The following is a 24,334-nucleotide window of genomic DNA, read 5'->3' on the forward strand; positions in this document are numbered from 1 at the left end:
TCAATGTTACCATTGTTGCATTAAATACGATTCTCCGCCTCTAAAACTGCCTATCTGCTGCTGCTCATATGGATGGTACATCGGTAATCTGAGATCTCTGCTGAAACCTGTCCGCCTTAGGAGGTCCTGTTGGTAGTGAAACTACCAAAGGCATAGCTTTCAGCTTCTCAGATGCGCACAAGCCCCAGTGGCAGTACAAGCCCATGTACCATAACTGGAAGATGCTCAAACAACAAGGAGCAAAATGAGAAAGTGAACAAAAGAAATGCTCAGTTTAACACACCTTAATAAAATTAGTTATATGGGAGCTGATATTCTACCTCCCCACAACCTGCAAATCAGCACTAGAACATTTCTCTATGGAAGTCACCATACAGGAAAAAAAACAACAACTTGATTTTCATGTTATCTGAGCAATAGCAACACAAAACACTCCACTATTAGGCACATTGTGAAATACAAAACTTGAAAAGTGTCCCCATATTTTCTACTGAATACAGTGCAAAGACATCTGCAATGAATATTTCCCAAAACTAGCATTTAAATTAAATTCAAAATAAAACACTTTTTTCTACCTTTGTTTTCTGGACGGTTTCATGTTCTATTACGTTAGTTCTAGTTACCCGTCTATTTTCCTGTCTTTCTTCTGTTTACAGTGGCGTCTCTTTTTCAATTCTCCTCCTCTCTTATTTCCTCAAATGTCTCTGACATACTGATTTTTCCTTTTTAGCTCTTTCCTTCCTTTTTTGGAGTTTTTTTTTGTCTAATTCTTTATTGATTTTCAAATTTTGGACAGTGCAATACAACTATATTAAACATGAGCATTATACATAACGCACTTAAAATACACAAAATTAATACATTACCAATCCTTTTCTCCCTCCCTTCCTCACATAACTATTACACTGCATATGCATATATTATTGCAATATTATAAATAAATACTTTTAGCAATCCAAAGTACCTTCCCCTCCCCCCCTTGGATGTGTAAGGAATCTGTAAAAAGGGAGATACCTGACATTCATTGCAATTCAACATATGCAGTCAATGGGCTCCATACCTTATTGAATATCATACTAGACCCCAAACGCTCTGCATTCATTCTCTCATATTTATACGTGGAACAAATATTTGCCCACCAAAATGTGTAATTCAGTCTGTCGTAACTCTTCCAGTTATGTGTAATCATCTGGATGGCTATTCCGGTCATAATCAAGAAGAGCTGGCTTTTATATCTATCTAAAGAAGGCTTAATATGCAATATTGTACCACAAATACTGATTTTTCCTTTTTAGTCTTTTTTTTGTTTGGCTTTTTTTAATCTGTCCACTCAAATTTCACTCTACTCCTTCCTACTTTTCACCTACCTATCAACTTTCCATCTCTCTCACCTCCTAGCTCTCTCATTTCTCATCTCATCCCTTCCCCAGCCTTCTATTCCCGTTTATCTTTCACCTATTTCCCATTACCACATTTCTAACCTCTGTACTCACTATTTGCCTCTCACTCATAATAATAATAATAGTAATAACTTTATTCTTCTATACCGCCATAATCATGTGACTTCTAGGCGGTTCACATTGAAGAGAGCTGGACAATCAGCCAGTTACAATATGCAGATAATCAGTGAATCTTAAAATGCAGCGAATTACAATATACAGTTTATTAAAAATTACAGACTTATACGCAAGAGTGGACATATTAGAAGTAATAGAATTGGATTTAAGCTTGGTGTAATTACTGTTTAGATGATAAATCTCCTTGACAACTCCCTTGACCTTTCTCACATGGTTTCCACCATTCTTGGTATTGCATTTCCCTATCACTTGCTCCACCCTTGTAGACCAGCATTTCCTCCTCCCTTGCCTTCCCACACCCTTGAAGCCCAACATGTTTTGGCACATAATGCCTGTTTCAGGGGCAAAATTAAAAAGTACTAATTGAACAAATGATCCACCCTTCAGGTCACCTATATATAAGGTTACACTCATGGGGTCTATAGCTCTCTTACCCTCTTGGAACCTGTTTGGGTTTTACAATAGAGGATAGAGACCCCATGAATGCAATTATTATAAGTATTATAGGTGACCACCTATGGATCATTTTTCCAATCAACACTTTTAATTTTTTCCCTGTGCTAAAACATGATGGGCTGAAGAGCTAAAATTTGAAGTGCTTTGGATTATTTCTACTGATTATGGGGTCGCTTTGGTAGGTTTTTTTTTAGCTTTGAATGAACAGCTACTTGCTTTATTGTGAGCCTTGAATAAATAACTACTGGTTTTATATTGCTGCTCTGTGTTTGGACTATATTTGGTCCTCATCCTTTTGTGCCAAAAAACAGTAAAACCAAGGTTCATATTCAGATTTTTCCATTGATACTCCTGTCTCCAAATCCCCCCAAATGCTTTCTATAGGATATAGGAACTGACATATTAATTACTATTCCGTTCCAGCATCTTGGCAAAGAGAAGGGGGAAAAAATGACAAGAGCAAGTGGTGAAAGGCAGCACGAAAAGGTATTTTCAAAGTTTCCAGTCACACAAGGCCATATACATTTTGTCCTCCCCAAGCCAAGCATATTCACAAAGCGCCAAACTTCCCCATATAAATCATCCACACATCCCTAAAGACCTATACACTCGTACTGTACATTAATCCCACCCAAACACACACCATACAGCCAACGTTCCATTCATCTTTCTATACCACACAATCCCATACGCAGAGAAGTCACAAAACGTTGAAATGCATTCCCAAACTCATGCTTCTGCATCTTTCCCTATTTTATTTACCACTTTATACAGCACTTTAACAACGTCTGTACACATCATCAGTTACTTGAACCCTGCTCAGAATAGGAAGCTGCAGCACTAGGTCACAGGCAGCTAATAGAGCACCAGCTCACTGAACTGTTACCAACTGCAAATGCTCCGCCACTTTCCTGCTGCAGGCAACTTCCCCCTCAGGAAGCGCAACATGACAACGTCAGTAGGCTCTGCCGATCTGGCGCTTGATGACGTGTCGCGCAAGCGCGTGGCAGGGGCTGGAACGCAACGTCAGCGCTCTTGGCTGGTAGAAGAGGCTGGAGAGAGGAGTGCGACGTGTCCTAGGGAGAAGTGTACCGGCTCTGCCCCGCGCGCCCACAGACTTGGAGCGGGTTTGTACTTTCGGCAGGTGACTGTTTGAGCGCGAGGCCTGGGTCCCGGGTGGGTTTCCGCGCGCGCGGCTCTGGGCTAAGGGGTGGGGGGTGTCGCTCTGGGCCGCTGTGTCCCGAGAACAGGGGAGAGCAGGCTCTGTGCCTTGTTAATGTAAAAAAAAAAAAATAAATAAAAATTATATATATATATATATATACATATATAACAGGTATATACAATGAGGTAAGGTTGTGGTGGGTGCACTGCTTTCGGAGCTTTGAATCCTTTTTTAACCCTTTAATTTTAACCCTTTATGTAACTTGATGTTGAACGAGAGCAACAGTGCCATGTAAACAAGCATTTGGAGATGCGAATGTCCCATAAGAGCCGTAGAAGACACATGTTACTTCTGATCAACAATGCCAAATAAAGGGTTAAAAAGAGAGATGGGTCTTTAAAAAAAAAATACTTCCGTTTCATTGTTGTAAGCGAGGGCGGAGATAGAGGTTTTCTGTTTTGGAACATGACGCCGAATGCGTTCCCTCTTCGTTTTTGCCTTTTGTGGCTTTCTGAGTAGAATGTACAGCGCTGCGTACGCCTTTCAGCGCTATAGAAATAATAAATAGTAGTAGTAGATGGCTAATATTCTCTTTCTAGGAGGGGAAGCGGGTCGAATGGTGAAGAGAGGGGGGTTGTTGGAACTTACAGAAATCAGCTCCAATTCGTCAGGGAGGTTCTCCTCTTCACTTGACCAGTTTCCTGTTGAGCAGCCTTTGACTTGGATGATGTCACGATTGAAAAGTGCAGCTGGCAGGGCATTTTAAGTATAGAGTACTAGCAAGCTGCCTTTGCCTAAATAACTTTCTTAACTGAAATTGTGGCTAGGTATAGTTGTAAGATGTTTGGGTGGGTGGGGGAATCAGACATACTAGTTTACTTTTAAACCTATGTATTATTAACTAGGTCTCATTTCATAAAATGGGACTTGTGTTAACATAGCATGAGTTAATGGCAAAATTACACATCTTAACGCTAGCCCACATTGATAATTATACCACTTTATAGAGAGTAATGCTTAATGCATAATCCTTTAAAAGTATTTGTGGTAAAGACAGTCACCAACCAGTCTCTAGCTGTTGATATGTTTCAAACTGCTATGATGCTTCTGGGTAGAGGTGATCTGTCAAATTAAAAAGAAAAAAATAAGCTTGATTTAATTTTTTTAAAAATTAGAACTAAAGTTGTTTAGCCTTAAGATTTTACAAGTACATGAATATTTTGCTGTATAAAAATAAGACATAACATATATACAGTGGTGTGCAAAAGTCTGGAACCACCTGTGAATTTTGCATTCTTTCAACTTTGACATTTTATTTTAATTTCTTTGTTGTTCTAGATTTGTCTGTGTGCCACATTATAAGGGATACATCTTTTTATTATAAGGGAATCAACTTTTTATTCTAGCTTGGCCTTAAATTTCTCAGTCTAAGGGCTCCTTTTATCAAGCCGCGCTAGCAGGGTTAGCGCGTCTGACATTTCATCCCGTGCTAACCCCCAGGGCCTGCTACAAAACTAACGCCTGCTCAATGCAGGTGTTAGCGGCTAGTGCGGCAGGCGGTTTAACGCGCGGTATTATGTGCATTAAATCCCTACCGTAGCTTGATAAAATGACCCCTAAGTTGTCATGTTAATCGTTTTTCTACATAAATTAATGTACTTTGTCCAAAAAATTCAAATTCAATGAGAAATTATTGAAAATTTACAAATGGTTACATGACAACAAACTAGCTCTGAATACATCTAAATCAGAGGTTATGCTATTTCCATGTAGGGAAGGGCATAAATTAGGATTGTGCATAAATATCAATAAAATAATAATAAAGGAAGTTTCAAAGGTTATTCTGGCCCAGAAATTGAATTATCACTAGCAAATAAGTTCACTAATTAGAAGCTGTTTTTATAGGCTACGGATGATTAGATTGTTATTCTCATTCCTTGACGAATCATCATTGAATATTCTAATTCACTTGTTAGTCATATCAAAAATAGACTACTGTAATGCCTTGTACAAGGAAGGGAATAATTCTAAAAGAAACACGTAGATTACAAATCCTACAAAATACCGCAATAAAAATAATTACCAAAAGAAAAAAATTTGATCATGTTACTCCCCTATTAAAAGAAGCACATTGGTTACCCGTAAACTACAGAATTACATACAAAATACCATTACTTACACACAAAACGTTAATGAATAAAGCTCCTGCATTTTTAGAAAGACTTCTAATCCTTTACATTCCAACAAGATCTTTAAGATCTGAGGAGAAATCTCTCCTCTCAGTCCCCTCACTAAGATTCATTTACTCGAGGAGGGACCTGATCTTCTCTGTAATGGCACCTCAAACCTGGAATCGCTTCCAATTTATATTACGGAAGAAAAATCACTTAGTAAATTCAAAGGTCTCTTGAAAAGCTGCCTCTTTAAGAATGCTTTCTACTGAGCTGCTTGAATTCTATATAACTCAAACATCCTATAGTGGATTAAAATCCTCTAAATGAAAATTAAGTGGGTAACTATTTCCCATCCTATTGTTTTAACACCTAAGTTCATTTTATTTATTTATGAATTCTAATTAAACCTATCTTCCTCTAGTGTCTTGTAGTGTCATAGTTTTAACAATTGTTTGGTTTTTCCTTTTTTTTTCTTATCCTGATTTTATTAGTATTTGTAAATCGCATTGGATTATGATATTGCGATCAAATCAAATTTTTAAATAAACTTGAAACTTGTAGGTGGCCTTGAAAAAGGCCACTTTGTCAGTGATGACTCAGTATTTGGTGGGCCTCTGTTCTTGATCACCTGTTTGCACCATGTCGGAATTGAGAACCAGTTTGAGATGATCATATGTGACAATGCGGTTCCAGGCTGCAATGAGTGAATCAATCAACTCACATTTTGTAGCCATCTTCCAGACCACCTTGTGCCACAAGTAATTGATCAGATCTGGAGATTGGGCAGGCCAGTCAATTGACTCAATGTTGTTCTGATGCTTCCAGTTGATCACTTGTGTGGAGTGATGGCAGGGTGTATTGTCATCTTGGAACAGAAACTGGCCTGGAAACAGTTGCAGAGCTGATGGCACCGTGCACTTTTGCAGTATTTTGATGTACTTAGTCCCATTGACCATTCCATCAATGATGTGCAGACATCCGACACTACTGGCAGCCATAGATGCTTCACAGTGAGGTTGAGGCACTCGGCTTTGAACTCCTCTCCAGGAAACCTCAAGTAGGTGTGAGCCTGGTTACCAAACAGATAGAAGATACTTTCATCGCTGAAAAGAACCAAGTTTGTTAAAATTTTTCTATCCCGTGCTAAGTGTAAGAGCCGTCTGGGCAGCTTGCAATCTAAAATCATAATCCAAAATTTTTTTTTAATTCATATAACATCAAACAGGAGGAAAGGAAAATACAGTTCAGAAAACTTTCCATGTCTTGCAGAATACTCTCAGGACATGAGGGCAATTATCTGTTATAATAAGCATCTGTAAAGAGAAATGGTTTTATTTCCATTTTAAACTTTATTGATTGAATTCAATAGTCAAAGGTTTATTGGCATGGAATTCCAGAGTTGTGGACCTTTTACTGAGAAGGTAGAAGTTCTGATGTGTTTTTGATTTTCAGATCTAAGTGTTCTAGATGGAGTATATGGCATCAAAAAGCATGCTAAGTAAGGAGGTTTGCCTGTTATTAATACTTTAAAAGTTAATAGAAATATTTTGTAAGTTATAAGGTGAGAGATGGGGAGCCAGTGCTCTTCCCTCAAGAATGGCGTGATGTGATCAAATTTACGAATGTTAAAGATTAGCCTAATAGCTGTGTTTCGAATATTTTGAAGTCTTTGGATATCTTTTTTGCGTATCCCAGCTTGAGTGCTTCCATGCCCATTCAATCTGATTGCGCCTTTGGACATCAGTCATCAGTGGGTTGTTGCATGCTTTGCAGCCCTGCAGGCACCAGCGATGATGAACTGTTGATGAGCTGACATTGACATGACACTCATCTGACCACTCGCTCAGTAGCTGAGGTGAGGCCAACTTGCAGTTAATGAAATGCAGTCTTGGCGCAATGTTGATGCATGTGGACAACCAGACTGAGGCTTGTCTACCACTGAATCTCTCTCTTCTTTTGTACAATCTTTACTAGCATGCTGTGAATGCAGCTAACTTTGTTGGTGATCTGGTAGCATGAAAATTCTTACTCATCACTGTTCATGGTTGATGCAGAAAAGTGTATGAAATACAAAATCCTATGTTTTTCATAGTTGCCCTGTTACCTAGACATCTGGACTGTGAATGGCTGACAAAAGCAGCCTCCTGATTGGTCAGAAATAACACCTGCTGATTGAAGGTCTCAATCCCATTATCAACAAAATTGTAAAATTAGAAATAAATTATCTTAAAAAGTTGATTCTAATAGCCATGCCTTATAATGTGATACATAGAGAAATCTATTGGGTCAACAAAGAAATTAAAATAAAAGGTCAGAAAGTAAAAAATGCAAAATTCAAAAGTGATTCCAAACTTTTGCATACCGCCGTAGTACCAGAACAATAGTATGTGTGCTTTAATGTTTTATATATTTTCTTGTTTTACAGTAAATCATGGATCAAGTAATGCAGTTTGTTGAACCTAGCCGCCAGTTTGTAAAGGATTCTATCAGGCTTGTAAAAAGATGCACTAAACCGGACAGAAAAGGTAAACTATATTCGAAAAGCTAACAAAGTAAAGCTCTGTGGCTGTGTTTCTCCATACAAACTTCATAATGTGTGTAATATATTATTATTAGATGTCGTATAGATTTTATATTATAAAATCAATGACTTCAAATTTAAAGGACACTTAGGCCCAAATTCTCTAAATGGCGGCTTTTTTTTTTTTTTTTAGGCATTCAAAACTCGTAAAAATGCAGTTGAAATAACATTTTTAACTGAGTTTCAAGGTGCTTAAAAATCAGTGCCAGAATTGCTCCTCTGTAGGCGCTTTAGGCCACTTTGGGTGTGGCTAATGACGGAATTGGTATTAAGTGGCCTAAAGCGCCTACAGAGGCCCAAGTCACATTATAGGTAGGTTCCAGAAATGTAGGTCAGGAAAACTCTGGCCCACATTTCCAGTGCCTACCTTTGCCAGAGGTGTGATTCTGTACCCAGTGCCACCGATGGCACCAGTTACAGAATCCAAGCCTTAGTATATGTTTCTGTGCCTCTACTCAGGCTCAGTTGTGGACAAATGAAGCAGTAAGGAAATGGGTGATATGTTACACTCATTATATATTTAATGTTTCATTGTTATATATTTAGTGACTTTTTGGTTCCCTCTATCAGTGCAGATAGCCACCAAAGAAAAAGGGCCTTGCCTCACTGTGGTAGGGATAGCTAAGGATTACCTTACTTTCAAAACACATCCTGTTTTAAAATTCTTTATGGGGCTTTGATTTATTTACTTGATATACTGATAATTACAAGAAATATATTATTAAGCAGTTAATAATAAACTTTTATTTCCCTTTAGTCGCATGGCTGCAGAAGGAATCCACTCTGGATTTTTCACTCTGCCTCTATAGTACCGTATTTGCCGGCGTATAAGACGACTTTTTAGTACCTTAAAATCCTCCCCAAAGTCGGGGGTCGTCTTATACGCCGGGTACAGTTTACATGCCCTTACTTGCGGGGCTGGATGTACTCAGTCGCGCGGCTCTTCTTCTCCCTACCTTCTCTGCTTGCAGCACAGAGCCGAACGGAAGTCTTCCCGACATCAGCGCTGACGTCGGAGGGGAGGGAGGACTTAAACAAAGCTTAAACAAAGCCCTCCCTCCCTCCGACGTCAGCGCTGACGTCGGGAAAACTTCCGTTCGGCTCTGTGCTGCAGGCATGGCAGGTAAGGAGGAGAGTAGCCTCGCGGTACCAAGAGAGAGGGGCGGCCGCCCCGCCCCGGTTGCAGCACAGCCGGCCAGGTCCCCTTACTTTTGTGGCACTTCCCCGACCGACCGATAACAGCCCGGGTCCGACAATCCTCCCTGCCCTGTAGCCGCGAATCTAAATTACCTTCTTACAGCAGCTGTAAGAAGGTAATTTAGATTCGCGGTTAAGGGCAGGGAAGTTTGTCGGACCCGGGCTGTTGTCGGTCGGTCGGGGAAGTGCCACAAAAGTAAGGGGACCTGGCTGGCTGTGCTGCACCCGGGGCGGTAGAGAAGGAGGGGGGGGAGAAGGACGCTGAAATACCATGGTGAAGACAGGAGGGGGGGGGAAGGACTCTGAAAGCACTTGAAGACAGAGGAGGGAGAAGAACGCTGAAAGCACATGGGGGAATACAAAGGGGTGGAGAAGGAAGAAGGGGTCGTCTTATACGGCGAGTATAACACAAAACTCTATTTTTTAACTAAAAGTTGGGGGGTCGTCTTATACGCCCAGTCGTCCTATACGCCGGCAAATACGGTACTTCATTGTGCAGTTTTGCACCCTCTACAAATTTTCCTTCAGCACGCATGGATGCGGTTGTGCATGTTCTGCTCTCCCCATTTTATTGTTTGAATTCAATGTAATTTTGTCCATTTTTTGGGTAATTTAGTGTTTGGAGCGATTCCACGATTTCAAATGGAGACCGTATGTTCGGTCATTGCAGCAGTGACTCCAGGACAGTTTCTTGCCCCTCTGGATCTTACAGAGACGCGTTTGTACATCCCCGTTCTGCAGGTTCAGGAATGGCTTCAATGCTCCAGACCTTTACTAAGGTGATGGTAGTGGTGGCGGCTTACTTGTAGCAGATGGGTCTCCAGGTGCACCCTTATTTAGAGGGTTGGCTGATCAGAGCTCCCTCGTTGGCCGAGGGATGCCGCACATTGGAGTGGGTGCTTCAGGTGCTGGAAGACCTGGGTTGACTTGTCAGATTCAAAACATTAAAATAAACAAAAATAAAAAGACAAGAATGAACCATCTGATACCCACGCACTCACTTGGATACCTGAGAGTTCTGCTGTCTCTACAGTAACCGGCTGGCAGAAACTGTGTACTCAGCTTTCTTCTCTTCTGGAGTGTCTGGCTCATTTGGCATAGGATTATCTGCAGGCAGCGTTTCACATAGTGCTACCTCAGGGTGTAACCTTGAATCGTAAGCTTTCAAAATGGGATACTCTGAACCGTGTCTCCTTGCCATCGTTGGTGTTCCGAACGAGCTTTATAATTTATTACATGGATAAAGGATAAGTTTTGAATCATTTTACACCTAAAATTATTTGACAACTTGGCTATTTAATTTTGCTATTTATTTGCACAACATAGAGCCGTATTGGGCTCCACGGGAGGTTTTTATGTCGATGAGGTTCTCTGCTTGAACACCTTAGCCACAGCTGTGGTGGTGGGAGGGCTTTATCTGAGGCTTTTCCACCCAGTGGGGGGTCTTCTTGACTCATGTTTTAGCTCTTTTTACCTTTTGCATGATCCATGTGAATGTGTCTGATAGACTTGGACAAACCCTGATACATTAAATTACTATAGTCTAAATAACTAGTAATTGATGCATGAACAACTTTATTAACCAAGTTTGATTGGGAAAGAAACAGTCTTAACTGTATGATCAATTTCAACTGAAACCCCCCTCCCCCCAAAAAAACAAAAATAAACCAGCCTGACTGTACTGCTGATCTAAGAGTAACCATTTTATGATTGGGAAAGTGCATAAGGACTTTGCCTTGGTTTAATTTGAGATTGTTTTTTTCAGTTTTCAATCAGAACAATTGCTTGTCTTTCAATATTTGACCAAAAAAACAGCATGGAAACAAGGCAAGGCAGTAATGTGGACCATAAAATAGGAAGCAAAACATCTTATTTTGAACAAACTACAAAGCATCACTGTGATCTTAAAAATAGGATACACATATCCTTTTTCATCCCCCCCCCTTTCTTACTAAGCATTGGAACAGTGAGCATTTAGCACTCTGGGCCACAGTAGAAACCTCTACCTTGGCTTAGTAAAAGGGGTGGGGTAATTTTTTTTTTCTTGTTTAACCAAACCATGAAAGTATTAATTGGTATCATTTTTCTTTGGTTTAAATTTCCTCAGGTATTTAAATTCAAGTAAGTTAATTTTCCATTCATTATAGATATGTTCATTAAAACTGTTCTGGAACTAGTACTTTAATAAAATTTGGAAATTAATGGAATATATTGAGACAAAGATACTTCTTACTTGCAGAATTCCAGAAGATTGCAATGGCAACAGCAATAGGTTTTGCAATAATGGGGTTTATTGGCTTCTTTGTGAAACTGATCCATATTCCTATCAACAACATCATTGTGTAAGTAAACGGACTATAGATTTTCAGAGTAGCAAGGGTCTTTTATACTGTTCTTCATTTTTTCAACAATGATTGACTAAGATCTCATTTGAGCAAGTATGTAGAGGCTGTCTGAATTTTGGTTTTGGCTTTGGTGCCACAACAGGCCCAAAATTCATATTTGATCTTGTTCATTTTTGGGTGAAACGTAAACTTACTACTCTGTGTACATTCTCTCTCCCTCCACTCCTAGTACACTTTTGGCTAGTCAGGGCAGGAGCGATCCCAAGTTGTTTCTACCCCTGCCATCTCTGCTATCAGAATGGCTGCTGTAACCTTTAGCAGCAGTCTTGAGAGGCTGCTGTTTGGAGGTTGCAGCAGCCATTTGAGATTGTGTTGCTGGCATGGGCAGAGAACAGGCATGAACTGCGTATTGCAATTAGTGTACAGTACATACCGTGTCTGTGTGCCATCTCTTGGGCAATTAGCGCAGGTACACGTATCCAGCTGCATCCTTGCTAACTGGAAATATGCATAATATATAGTAAAAAAGCATCTGTATAGTACCTTATATACTCAAATATAAACTGATCCAAAAATAAGCAAGGTAACCTTTTTTCCCCCAAAAAAGAAGGAAAAAAGGTTGACTTAAATATAAACCAGTGGTTTATATTGAAGTACCGGTAAAGGGCAGAAGTGACCCCTCCTCCCTGATGTCCTGTCTGCCGGGTCTGCAGCCAAACAGCCAGCCAATCTGGCCCCCTTCCTGGAACGGTCCCCCTCCCAGACCCACCATGGGCCTGCAGTACTGCCCTGGCAGTCCAGTGGTGCAGACAGTCAGTCTGCCCCCTTCCCAGACCAACTTCAGGCCTCCAGTACTCTTGGTGGTCCAGTGGAGTGGGGAACTGGAACTGCCTCAGTTCCTCCCTCCTGGTGACTTTGTGTAACTAGTCTGCCCTTCCCTTCCCGGTCCTTCTGCAGGTCTACCTTAAGTCTCCAGTGGTCCAGCGGCAGGAACAATCCCTTTACACTCCTGCCCGGCTGTGTCCATAGTGAAAAAATGACTGCTGCGAGACTCATGGGAGAGAGTGGGCATCTCTCCTGCTGCAGGGTGTGTGTATAGAGTTTGGGGCATAGGTGGAGTTGGCTGGGGGGGGGGGGGGGATGGCGAGGGAGAATGTGCATCTCTCCCATTGTTAGGGGTGGGTGTCGGGAGGTTGTGCAATATGGTGGGAGAGAGTGGGTATCTTTCCCGCTGCCAGGGGATGTCAGGAGGTTGTGTGATGCAGCAGGAGAAGAGGCATCTCCTGCTGATCTTTGATTTGGTTTTTTTAAAAAATATGGGTGTATTCTATGTATGTGCTGATAGCTACCGCCAGCGACTCATCTCAAGTAAATTTAATAAGCCTATACTCCGCAAACCTCATTTGCTGTTTTTGGAAAATGACTCGCCTTTTTAAAATTGTTACAAAAACAGCTTCAACAGTGGCCCATCAGTTTTACTGTGAAGTTTTGATAATCTTCCCCTGAGGCTTTTTAAAGTTTCCTTCTCCCCCTACACTCCCCCCAAAAAAATAAATAAATAAATAAAAACCAATCCAAAAACAAATCAATGCCACCTCTTCAACAAAAACAAAACTTGTCTTGTCTAGCTGGCTGTCTCTTACTGGTTACATTTCAAGGAGCAGGAATGTTTGGTCACTATATAGCACTGTAGCCTATCATTTGAATGTTCAGTAATTCTAATGTATTATCAGGGAAGCAGTTTTGCTTTCATACACTTTGTCAATGTACTAATTTTTTTTTTTCTCTGGCAGAGGTGGCTAAACTCCTGGTTCAGCATCCTGACTTAAGCTTGGAAATGAAGATGGTGGGAAAGATGAACAACTCTCATTCTTTTGTAATCTGTGTATATTTTTATTGAATTTTATTCCTTTAATAAAATTTTGAAGAAACAATTGAATTTTTTTTGTGTTGCAAAAGTAGTGAGGTAAAGGCTGACTGAATTTTAGTTTTACCTGAAAGGTTATTTTAATTTTCAACCATATTTTTGGCTGAAAATGACAGTTTCAGAGGAAGTTGAAAACCTTTGTCTTTTATTTATTTTAAAAATTTCTATACCGTTTAAACAACAGTTTACATAATTTTACATACATAAAATTGTAAAGAACATAAAATTGTAAAAAACAATCAGACAAACAAATAATCCTCAGAGAACCATCTATAAAAAAGAATTATTGTCTAGAAAAAGGTCTCTACAAATAATTACGTCTTAAGCAGTGCTTTCTCATAGCATTTTCATAATTGGCTTACAATGGAATTCCATAGTTTATCTCCTGAACAACAGAAGGTCATTTTACTAGTCTCGGCATACTTTGGGTTAACATTTGTTTTCCAATTTGTCTCCCATCTACCCCTCCTCCCTCACTCCCATTTTACAATCCCTGGTGATCCAGGGGCGTAGTTGGGGACAGGAGCAGTGCCCAGTTACTCCTGTCCATTCTAGCTGTGCTCTCAAAATGGCTGCTATGACTGGGACTCTGACTACACCACTAGGCATTGTAATGTAGTCCTGAAGGGGACTGCTCTTTGCATTTACTTTTGTACTGCAGGTTTATTGTACAATAGTTTATATGGTAAATAAAGTACTCCCAAATAAATGCTATGATAAAAAAAATTTAGCAGGAATTTAAATCTGTAAATTTGGGATAAGCTGCTCAGGAATTAGCCTTGCTGTGTGGTATGATGTCAGTTGTCACTCTGAGTGCGGCACAAAGTCAGCCAATGTACAAGCACCATGGTTTTTAGTTTTTCATTTGTATGTGTGTGGGTAGACTATTTTGCTTGGTGGTAAAATAGGCTCTCTCATTATTTAAATTATTATATTCTGGCTTGGATATTCTGGGTTGAGCAGAGGAATGCAGACTTCAAGCTCTGACATTTCCCTCTCTGTTTCACATTCTCAAGACCATATGTGACTTTTTGGTTTTGGCTGTAAACTTTTAGACAGTTTTTCAATCAGCCTCTAGAGCAGGGGTGTCAAAGTCCCTCCTCGAGGGCCGAAATCCAGTCGGGTTTTCAGGATTTCCCCAATGAATATGCATGAGATCTATTAGCATACAATGAAAGCAGTGCATGCAAATAGATCTCATGAATATTCATTGGGGAAAACCTAATAGATTGCAGCCCTTGAGGAGGGATATTGACACCCCTGCTCTAGAGTAAGATGGCCATTGGACTATCTAGCCAACAGTGGCCAATCCGGGTCACAAGAACCTGGCAGAAATCCAAATAGAAGCAAACATTTAAGAGGAACAATTCAGCTCTGTTGATCGTGGATTTAGTAGTAATCTGAGTAAGGAATGGGTGACATTCAAAGTGCAGTCATGATATTTCATATATTTATAGTTTTAATCTAATAACAGCTTGATTTGAAGTGTTACAGTAGCTTGAGGGAACTAAGTATATTTCATTTGGCCATAGCTACTGATCTTTGGCATAAAAACTAGTATAAAATAGAATCTACTCACTTTAAATACAGATAACATGCAACATGGTTCTTATTTACAAAAGTAAACTCACAAGGCAATATGAGCTACAGGAAATGATGTATGCAGGACTATATTTTGAATTAAACTTTAACAAAATCTATATTGATGTTCAGCATAAAAAGAAAAAAGATCAGTACAAAGATAAATAACTCTTATTTCAGTGCAATAGGTGAGTCATTTTAGACAAGTTTGTTATCGCTCAATGGCTGCGAGCCATGTGCAGAAGGAATCCATTCTGGGTTTTTTTACTTCTGACTCTCCTCTACTTCACTGGGAGCTCTACTGTCACCTGTAGTTTTTCCCTTCTGCACATGAGCCCGAAGAAACGGTTCTGTTCTACCCTTTTTTTCTTATTTTCTTCAGTGTTTTTCAATACTTTTCAGGGTTTTCATTGTGCTCGGAGTATTTTCTGCAGCTCTGCCTGTGTAGAGACGAAGCAGATTCTGGTCTACGGAGAGGCTATTCTTGGTGGTACCTGTTAGCCAGCCTGTATTTGTTTCTTTGGAGCTCAGGACTGTTTTAATTTTATTCCTCACCTACTGTTTAGCAGGAGTTTGTGTGCAGGTTGTTAAGCACCCTTAGGAGGCAAGCCTGCATTTTTCATCTCCGCCCTCTCCTTAGCGTGTCCTTTTGGTCCATGGGAGTGGAGGTACGGTCAGGGATCATGTCTGACTGACAGCCCAAAGATCAGTGTCGATGAGGCATTGATTCTCTTATTCCCATAGGAGGGGCCTTAAGCAGCCTGGGCAAATGCACTGGGAAGGGGAAGGCTCACCATTCTGTAAGAGATGGGCCTGTCAGCCAGAGCAGGTAGGCGTTCCTCCAGCTGGACTTCCTAAATAAGATTGGGGGGTGGAGGGTTGGGCAACAGTGGGAGATAGTGGTGTGTGTGTGTGTGTGTGTAGAGTTGGGGACACGGGGGAAGTTGACCTGGGGGGTTGGGCAATGGCAGAAGAGAGTGAACATCACTCCTGCTGTGTGTGTGTGTAGAGTTGGGGGCATGGGTTGGGAATCTCTCCTGCTGTGGGGTGTTTAGCAGTGTTGGGTGATTATGTGATGCGGCAGGAGATCTTCAATTTGGAGGATTTTTAATTTGGGTGGGCTCTGAGCTGTCAAACCTTACTTTCCTAATGGTGCCTGAGCTAATCAACACTCAGGCGCTGATCAGAAAGTAAGGCTATGACAGCTCAGACCTGTCAGCAAATTTTGGCCACAAATGTGGCACAATGAGGTTAGAGAATCACTTGGCAATTATAGAGCAGTGTTCTTCAACCGCTGGTCCGCAGAAATTTCTTGCCGGTCCACAGGGCCAAATCAAACTAATACAGGGGATAAGGTATAACACCAAAACATTGTCAAAAATGGAAGCTAAAAATATACATTATGAAACAAAAGCTCCCAAACTATAAATATAACAAAAATCATTCACAAAATCATTTTTATGTGTTGGTAGGATATAGCTCAGAGACATGGAGGGGGTCAACAAGGGGAACAAACCCCGACCACCTCACCACCCAATCATTGCTTGATCCTCCATTTTTAAATTTTCTTGCAAAATGTCACTTGTGATTAAAAAAAACTTGAACATTCTTCAAAGATATTTAAGAAGTGAAAAACCATTTAACTAATGGTTGGTTTCATAGGGCCGGCACGTGCAGTGCTCAAAGCTGTGGGCAGAGGCTCCTACGTGTGTTCTGCACCTGAACTGGAAGCCTTCTCTCTGACATCACAAGATTGGAGGGAAGGCTTCCAGATGAGGCGCGGGATACACGAGGAGCCGCTGCTCACAGTTTTGTGCACTGCAGCACTGAGGAAGAGGGAGCTGGCCCAAAGATAACACCGGAGGGAAGGCCAGACGGCAAGATACAGCATGGAGGGAGGGAGACAACAATGGTAGGGGGAATAATTTTATTTTTTAATTTAGTGATTGATTTACATCTGCTGTCTGTTTAGGAAGAAATGCATTTGTTTCTTTTTCTCTGGGGTTGTACTGCATGCAGAATCTTGCAGCTTAGGGTTTGTTTGTATATATTAGTACTTTTAGTTTCTGGTCCCATATTTGCATGGGATTATCTGTATTCTGGTAGGAATGAAAATTGAGAAGCATACAGTATGCTTTGTGTACTTTAATTTTGTGGTTAACCATTATGTGTTAATACAATTATATTGTGTGTGTGTATATATGAAAAATGAATAGAAAAAGATGGTGTTACAATTAGTACTATTATGGGGGTGGGGTCTGGGGTGGAGATTGGCGGGATCTGGCCCATGACTTATCCCAGTGTTATTCTGGTGCCGGTCCACAAAATAATTATTTTATTTCCGCCGGTCCATAGGTGTCAAAAGATTGAAGAACACTGTTATAGAGAATCGCTCTGAGTGCTCAGTTTAATATTAATGACCTCGTTGTACTACAGAAAACTATACTTATTACTATCATCACCATGATTATTATCTGGCATGAGCATGGACCCAACCATTTAGTTAACAGGTCGATTTAGGCAGCTTTTTATACTGTTCAAACTAGCAGAGGAACAATATGTGGGTATACTAATTGAAAGTTAATAAATTGTAGTGTTTCTGAAATGAATTTAGAACAGGTTTGCAGAAGCTGAATGTTACAACTGTTTCCAATAAAAAGATAACTTTAGGCCTGTGTCTTCTTTATGCCCATGGTCCAGATTAGAGGGTTGTCTGTTTCCACAGTCACTACACCACTTCCGTTATAGGTGTTGGAGGTGCTGATCAGTGTTCCAAACTTCAACACACTGGTGGCTGGAAAGGAAGAAAAATATTTCAATTATTAGTGCAAAGTTACTTTTAAATAAAGAGAAAGCAGTTGGTTTGAACTCGACAACTTCCTAAGTAAAGCAAACACTTGTCTTCCTATTCGTTATGTTTGTGAGCACAGTATTTATGGCAAGTCATGCATTTTTTTTCTTACTACGAACTTCAGTTTTATGAATTCTAAAGGTCTTGCTCATAGGCTCTCATTACTTGTATGAAAAATGAGCCATGCGGTTAAGTCACAACTCTTAGCGGTAAAGGCGAGTATAGTTCCTGTTGTAGTTTCGGACAAAATCCAACATCAACAAAGTATTAAAAAGATTTCTGTGACTCACTAACAGCAGCAGGTACAGCTGGCCTTTCCCTGCCCTCAGCAGTTTTACAATCCTAATTTTGTACTTGAGGCAATGGAAATTTAAGTAACTTGCCTAAGGTTACAAGGTATGACAGTAGCAACGGAACATGGCTTTTCTCCATGTCCTAGTCCACTGTTTAACTATTTATTTATTTGTCTTCTATCCCATTGTCCCCAAAGAGCTCAGAATAGGTTGAACATACATAAAAAGAACATTAACAGGATATGATTTGCCATAATTGCAGTACAGTTTATTTTTTTAATCCTAACTTGTTATATAATAGGGGTCTAATACTAATATAGTTGATATACAGTTTATAGGTTACAGTTTGTCAGCCATCCTTACAATGCAAGATTTTCAATACAAGTTATTATTCTAGCTTAACACACACTAGGGATATAATACCAATATACAATTTACAGGTTAAATAGGCTACTCATCTATCTGTGACAATGGTACTGCGGGCGTAGGGCCAGGTAAGACATGCCACACATACTCACCAGTTGCGGTGAAACAAATAATATTTTATTTAAAGGTGTATAAGAAGGCTCCTGTTCACCACACAAGTATGGAGAACACAATATTCAAAGCTAATTTTTGAAACGCTCTAGTATCTTTGGATAGCCTGCTCCTGCAGAGCCACATCTTACATGAAAATCTCTCAGCACAGCATTCATGCCCTACTGATCTCTGCTCTCCTCTGATGTCGCTTCCCCCTTAGGTGGGATTACGGTTTTAAGGTGGCCCTGGCACGGTGGAGGGGTATTCTTAAGGGGGGAGTAGCAGCATCCTATAGATTTCCTCACAGGTGCCCATTTTGCTGAAGACCGTGACCTTGGCAGAACTCCCACCATTTTTAAAACCATGTTAGCAGGAGCAGATGCTTCCTCTGGATAAATATGGGGAGAGGAGGGATTTGGAGACTCTGTTTTGAGGGCATTTAAAGCATTTCTTTTTAACACCACCCAATTTGATGTTCTGAGGCCACCTGATTGGGTTAATGGTGGAGCACTGTGTTCTGGGTCTGCTTTGCAGTGGACAGTCCTTGACTTTTTTTTTTTATCTAAAATTTTAGTTTCTTTCACATGATTAACTGGTAATTGTTAACCACCCAGAAATATTTTCAAGGGTAGTATATCAAATATTATTTAAATTTGAAGACTGGACTAAAGAACCTCTGCAATTAAAACAAATACAGAAGTTAACATACTTTTGAACTTCCGTTTTAGCACTTTTATTTTAGTGCCTTTTTTAAAGTAATTTATTACTTTTAGTGCAGTTTGGGTTGCAATGATTTTTGCAATTTAATTTTTTTACACTACCTGCAAGCCTGAAAGCTATTAAAGCAGTGATTACTCAAATTGTGCCATTAATTTATTAGTTCAAAAAACAAACCAATTGGGCTGCAAGTTAATTGCAATTAATATGTTAAATTTTTAAAATTAATAATTGTGATTGATAACACTGGACAACAAATTTTTCCAAAAGTTTTTTTTCCTAAACTAGTGATTATGATAGCCCTCTTCAAAATAAACACAAATATAATTTCCCATGGACTGAATCACATAGGAAATTCGAGAAACACAATGGTATATCTAATTGACTATAACAAGACTGTACTGGAACCATCCAGGTTGGCTGTCTCCTTCTTGCCTGCCATCTGCACTTTGCAGGGCTGCAGGCGGCTGACCCAAATCCTTCCCTCTGACGTTAGCTCTGAGGGAAGGCTTCCATGTCAGCTACGGCTGGTGTGCTTGGAGCACTGTATGCTGCTTTGGATGGAAGGCAGGAAAAGGAGGCGCACCAAGGTATTCGTGTCCCTCGAGCTGTCTCCAACCCCGTGGGATCCCTGTGACCCGAAGGGGTCCCCACAGGATCCCTATGACTCCAGAGGGAACCCATGGGTCCCGTGGGATTCCCATCATCCCCATGCAGCTCTCTAGTAGGGAGAGAGTTGGACCTGAACCTTAGTGGAGATAGAGAGTTAGAGTTGGATCTGGACCTTGGTGGTATGGGTGAATGGGTAGAGAGAATTGAACCTGAGACTTGGCGGATGGAATGAGAGAGGGGAAGGCATTAGGCAGGAGAAGCCTTGGAAACCTGTGCCCCCTGCTTGGGCTCAGGCCCCAGACCCCCTCTAAATATGCCCGAGTTGCCCCCTTCTTCCTCATACTGCCTTCAGCCACTGATATGTGCATGAACTGACCATGTTCGAGGAGGACCAGCATCAGCCCACTAACTTCCTTGCTCTTGAGGCAATATGAGGAAGGAGGCAGCTTGGGTAAGGAATTTCTTCGACTGGTGAGGCTTTGGCATCCCCACCAGCAAAGGTATGATATCTATGTGAGGCGAAGGGAGAGAAAATGTGCGGCCCCCAGTTCTCTCCTGTGCGCCTCCCCTCCCTGATGACTGCTGGCTGTGCCCTGCCTTTAATTGTGATTAATCATGAATAAAATTTTTAACCAAAATGCATCCCCCAAAATATCCTATATTAAAATACTACTATCAATCATTGGTCTGTTTAATAAGGAGCAGCCTTGAAATACATTCATAAACCTGTGAAAAAAAAAGAATGGGTTTCACATTAATTGGATGGATTTCAGGAAGACAGTCATTCCTGCAGCTGTGAAATCATAGCAGAGCCTAAGCTTGCCAGTTATTCTTGTTCAGACTGTCATCTGGATATCTCAATTACAATCTATATTCAATGTAAAATGGGAATTCATGTATATTAATATCCGTGGAGGGGCATAATCGAAAGGGACGTCTAAGTCCGTTTACGTCCATCTCGCAAGTCGTCCAAAATTAAAAAGAACCTAAGACACATTTTTGAAAGATATGTCCAACTTTTTTTTACTTTAGAAAATCGTCTAATTATACGTCCTGCCGATCTGATCGTCCAAGCCACTAAATCGTCCATCTTTATAACACATTTCTGTCCAACTTTCCATCCAAATCCAAAATGCCTAGAACAAGCCCTGTTGGACGTGGGAGGGATCTGTAAAGTGATGGACTGCACACCCAGACATGCCACCTAAGCAGTGGGTACCTTACAGGGCACTGCTGTGAACTTCACAAAAAGGGTGCCATGGCTTCTCCTCACTACAGCTCCCTTATAGGTGACGGTGAACCCCCCCCAAACCACCTCCAGAATCCCCTAGACTCACTTATCTTCCACCCCAATAGCCCTTATGGCTGCAGGAGCCACTTATATGCCAGTACAAAAGAATTTTGGGGGTGTATAGGGGAGTGCACATGTTTAAGTATCAATGCAGTGATTACAGGGGCTTATGGGCATGGGTCCTCCTCTCCATGAGTCCCTAACCCACTCCCAAGACTACTTAAGCTGCCTCTGGGCTAGACGACTAGGCTTTCCTATGCCAGGCGGCCATGTGATGATGGTCTGGAGGCTGAATTTTAAAGTTCTGAATAAAATTTTTATGGGGGTGGGTTTGATGATCACTGGGGTAGTGTGTGGGGGGTCTGTGTTATGTGTTTGCAGTACTTATCTGGTGAGTTTAGGTGGGTTTTTGTGACTTAGACCATGTTTTACATGGTCTAAGTCACAACATCCAAGTTCCGTCTAGGCTCTGTTAAACTTTCGCTTATACATGCTGTACGACTACATCGCGCCCAACTTCCGCCCTCGACATGCCTCCCGAAATGCCCCGTTTAGCTTTGGAGTGGCACTATGAAGGCCTAGGTCATTTAGAAATATGTCCAAAACCCGTTTTTATTTTCGGCGCTTGGATGTTTTTGAGAAATGTTCGTCCAAGTGCCGACAAGCCGGTTTTTGGATGTTTTTCTCTTTCGATTATGAGCCCCATAGTATAGTAAATTAAGTTCCAGATGAAGGAAGAGGTGATAGATTTTGAAGAGGCCACAAAGACATGGTACACTAAGGATGGCTAGGGGATAGTTCTAAAAATATTCACCAGTGGTTGTATTAATTTCTATATAAAAGTTGCTATACTGGGTCAGATTGAAGGTCCATGAAGCTGAGTATCCTGTATCCAACAATGGAAAACCCAGGTCACAAGTATCTGGCCAGATCCCAAAGAGTAAAACAGATTTTATGCTGCTTATCCTAGGAATAAGCAGTGGATTTCCCCAAGTCTAAATTATGGCTTATGGTCTTTTCTTTTAGCTAATTACCCAAACCTTTTTTTAAACCCTGCTAAGTTAACTACATGAATAAAGAAATATGTTCTCTGGTTTGTTTTAAATCTACCATTCAGTAGCTTCACTGCATGTCCCCTAGTCCTAGAATTTTTAGAAAGAAAGCAAGTGATTCACATCTACCTGTTCCACTCCACTCTGCATTTTATAGATCTCTATCATATCTCCCCTGAGATTCACTATCTACATAATGTACCAGGGCAGTGGAGGATTAAGTGACTTGCCCAGGGTCACAGGGAGCAGCATGAGGTTTGAACTCACAACCTCAGGGTACTGAGGCTGTAGCTCTAACCACTACGCCACAATCTCTTCCACCTAAAAGTGCAAGATGCAAAGATATTGAGCAGGCTTTGAGAAGTAAAGGAATCATAGTTAAAGTGGGCTATTTTCTGCCAATCTGGATGAGAGCTATTATAGTGCATTCTCACAGAGCAAACATAACCATTTACAATTGTGTACTAGTCACAGGCCAGGGAAATGTGCCCAAATAAAACTCATGAAAAGGTTCACAGATGGTAACAGAAACGAGAGTAAATCTCCACCCAAGGATCAGCAAGACGCAAAAAAAAAAAAAAAAAAAAAGGTAACAGATCCAGATAGAAGTTGGTGAACTGCAACAACTTTATTAAAATGGGATCCAACACGGCTCATGTTTCTGCAGGGGTCAATATCAGACTATTCTACAATATAGACCAGTGTATCTCAAACTGTGTGCAGAGATTTCAAGTGTGCCACGGCACACTGAGGAGGAAAAGAGGCGCCTGCCAGCTGACTTCCCTATGTGGTACAGCGCCAGCACTGCCCGATTCGCCGAAGGCCTGCATGTTTCACCATTCTCTCTAGCGTCCTCTGGCTTCCCCCCTGGCCTCCCGTTCTTACCTTTAAAGCAAATTACAGCAGCCTGCAGAGGATCGCCGGTAGGTAAAATGATTTTATTTTCAATATAGTATAATATAGTATAGTATAATCCTATATAATAATACCCTTAGCGCGCATGCGCACTTCAATCTTTGTGACTCCATGCATCTGTAGCTCCGTGGCCGGCAGAGTATTTGTAAAGCGTGTGGTGCGTGCGCATGTTCGGCGCGTGCGCGCATGATGATTTGCTTCGAGTGGCGGTTTAACCTAATCCAGCAGCCAGTTGCCCTTCCCAACACAACGCGTGATTAAAAAAAAGGTAGGATGGGGCACAATAATTGACAGGGAGAGAAATTATTTAAAAAAACCCAACCAGACGGGACATTGACAGACTGACACAGTGAAAGACAGGTAGGTGGGAGTGAAAGACACACACAGAAGGACAGGGGAGAGAGACTGAAAGAAAAAACAAAACAGACAGCAGACAAGGAGAGATAGACACACAGAAAAAAAGACAGACAGACAGACATACAGCGGCCAAGGGTAGAGACAGCAAAAAAAGAAAGACAGACAAGACAGCGGCCAAGGACAGAGAGAGACAGAAAGACAGAAAGCGGCCAAGGAGAGAGAAAGAAAGAAAGACACACACATCTATTCTAGCACTCGTTAATGTAATGGGCTTAAAGACTAGTATAGTATAATATAGATTTTATTTTCAGTATAGTATATTGAAATGTGTCAGTTTTGAGAATTTATATCTGCTGTGTATATAAAGAATGAATGGAAAAAATTGCATTACAATTAGTATAGGGGATGGGATCTTGGGCAGAGTTTGGGTGGGCCTAGGGAGGTCTGTGTTTGGGGTACTCAGTTGATATTTGTTAGACTTATGGGGTACTTAGCTTGAAGTAGTTGAGAAACACTGCTGTAGGCAATCAGCTGGCGCAGCGCCTCTCCTCTCTGGCCCTCTTCCCTGCTGGCGTCTCAGGGTCCGTCTGGAGGGCCTCTACACATGCGCGGACGTCGACATGATGATGTCATGCATATGTGTGATGTCATCATGTGGACGTCCACATACTTCTAGGTGCCTCAAGCTGTGGCCACTACCTTTAGTGTGCCCCAGCTTGAGAAA

At 41.0% G+C, this 24,334-nt stretch overlaps 2 protein-coding genes across 5 annotated transcripts in view; one reads left to right on the plus strand and one right to left on the minus strand.

Moving 5' to 3' along the window:
- The first annotated feature begins 3,008 nt into the window (after nucleotides 1-3,008).
- SEC61G (SEC61 translocon subunit gamma) lies at nucleotides 3,009-13,429 on the plus strand. 3 transcript variants are annotated; one of them, XM_033930306.1, is made up of 4 exons: nucleotides 3,009-3,160; nucleotides 7,798-7,897; nucleotides 11,390-11,492; nucleotides 13,289-13,429. In XM_033930306.1, exons 2-4 carry the CDS (start codon nucleotides 7,804-7,806, stop codon nucleotides 13,296-13,298), a joined length of 207 nt encoding a protein of 68 aa, XP_033786197.1. In that variant the 5' UTR covers nucleotides 3,009-3,160; nucleotides 7,798-7,803; the 3' UTR covers nucleotides 13,299-13,429. The 3 variants fall into 3 exon arrangements, with proteins under 3 accessions (XP_033786197.1, XP_033786196.1, XP_033786198.1); XM_033930305.1 differs by having other exon boundaries at nucleotides 3,020-3,177; XM_033930307.1 differs by having other exon boundaries at nucleotides 3,066-3,209.
- Nucleotides 13,430-17,382: 3,953 nt separating this feature from the next.
- TPK1 (thiamin pyrophosphokinase 1) overlaps nucleotides 17,383-24,334 on the minus strand; it is a 412,744-nt gene continuing 405,792 nt past the window's right edge. For both annotated transcript variants that reach the window (XM_033930308.1, XM_033930309.1), the window contains one exon: nucleotides 17,383-17,797. In XM_033930308.1, coding sequence (XP_033786199.1) covers nucleotides 17,670-17,797 — 128 coding nt within the window. In that variant the 3' untranslated portion in view covers nucleotides 17,383-17,669. The remainder of the gene's footprint in view (nucleotides 17,798-24,334) is intronic.

This window comes from Geotrypetes seraphini, chromosome 2 (assembly GCF_902459505.1).
Source record: "Geotrypetes seraphini chromosome 2, aGeoSer1.1, whole genome shotgun sequence".
In the NCBI taxonomy this organism is placed as follows: Eukaryota; Metazoa; Chordata; class Amphibia; order Gymnophiona; family Dermophiidae; genus Geotrypetes; species Geotrypetes seraphini.

Coding starts and splice junctions, on each gene's coding strand:
- SEC61G (XM_033930306.1), top strand. CDS start 7,804: ATGGATCAAGTAATGCAGTTTGTTGAACCTAGCCGCCAGTTTGTAAAG. Junction 7,898..11,389: donor CACTAAACCGGACAGAAAAG/GTAAACTATATT, acceptor TCTTACTTGCAG/AATTCCAGAAGATTGCAATG.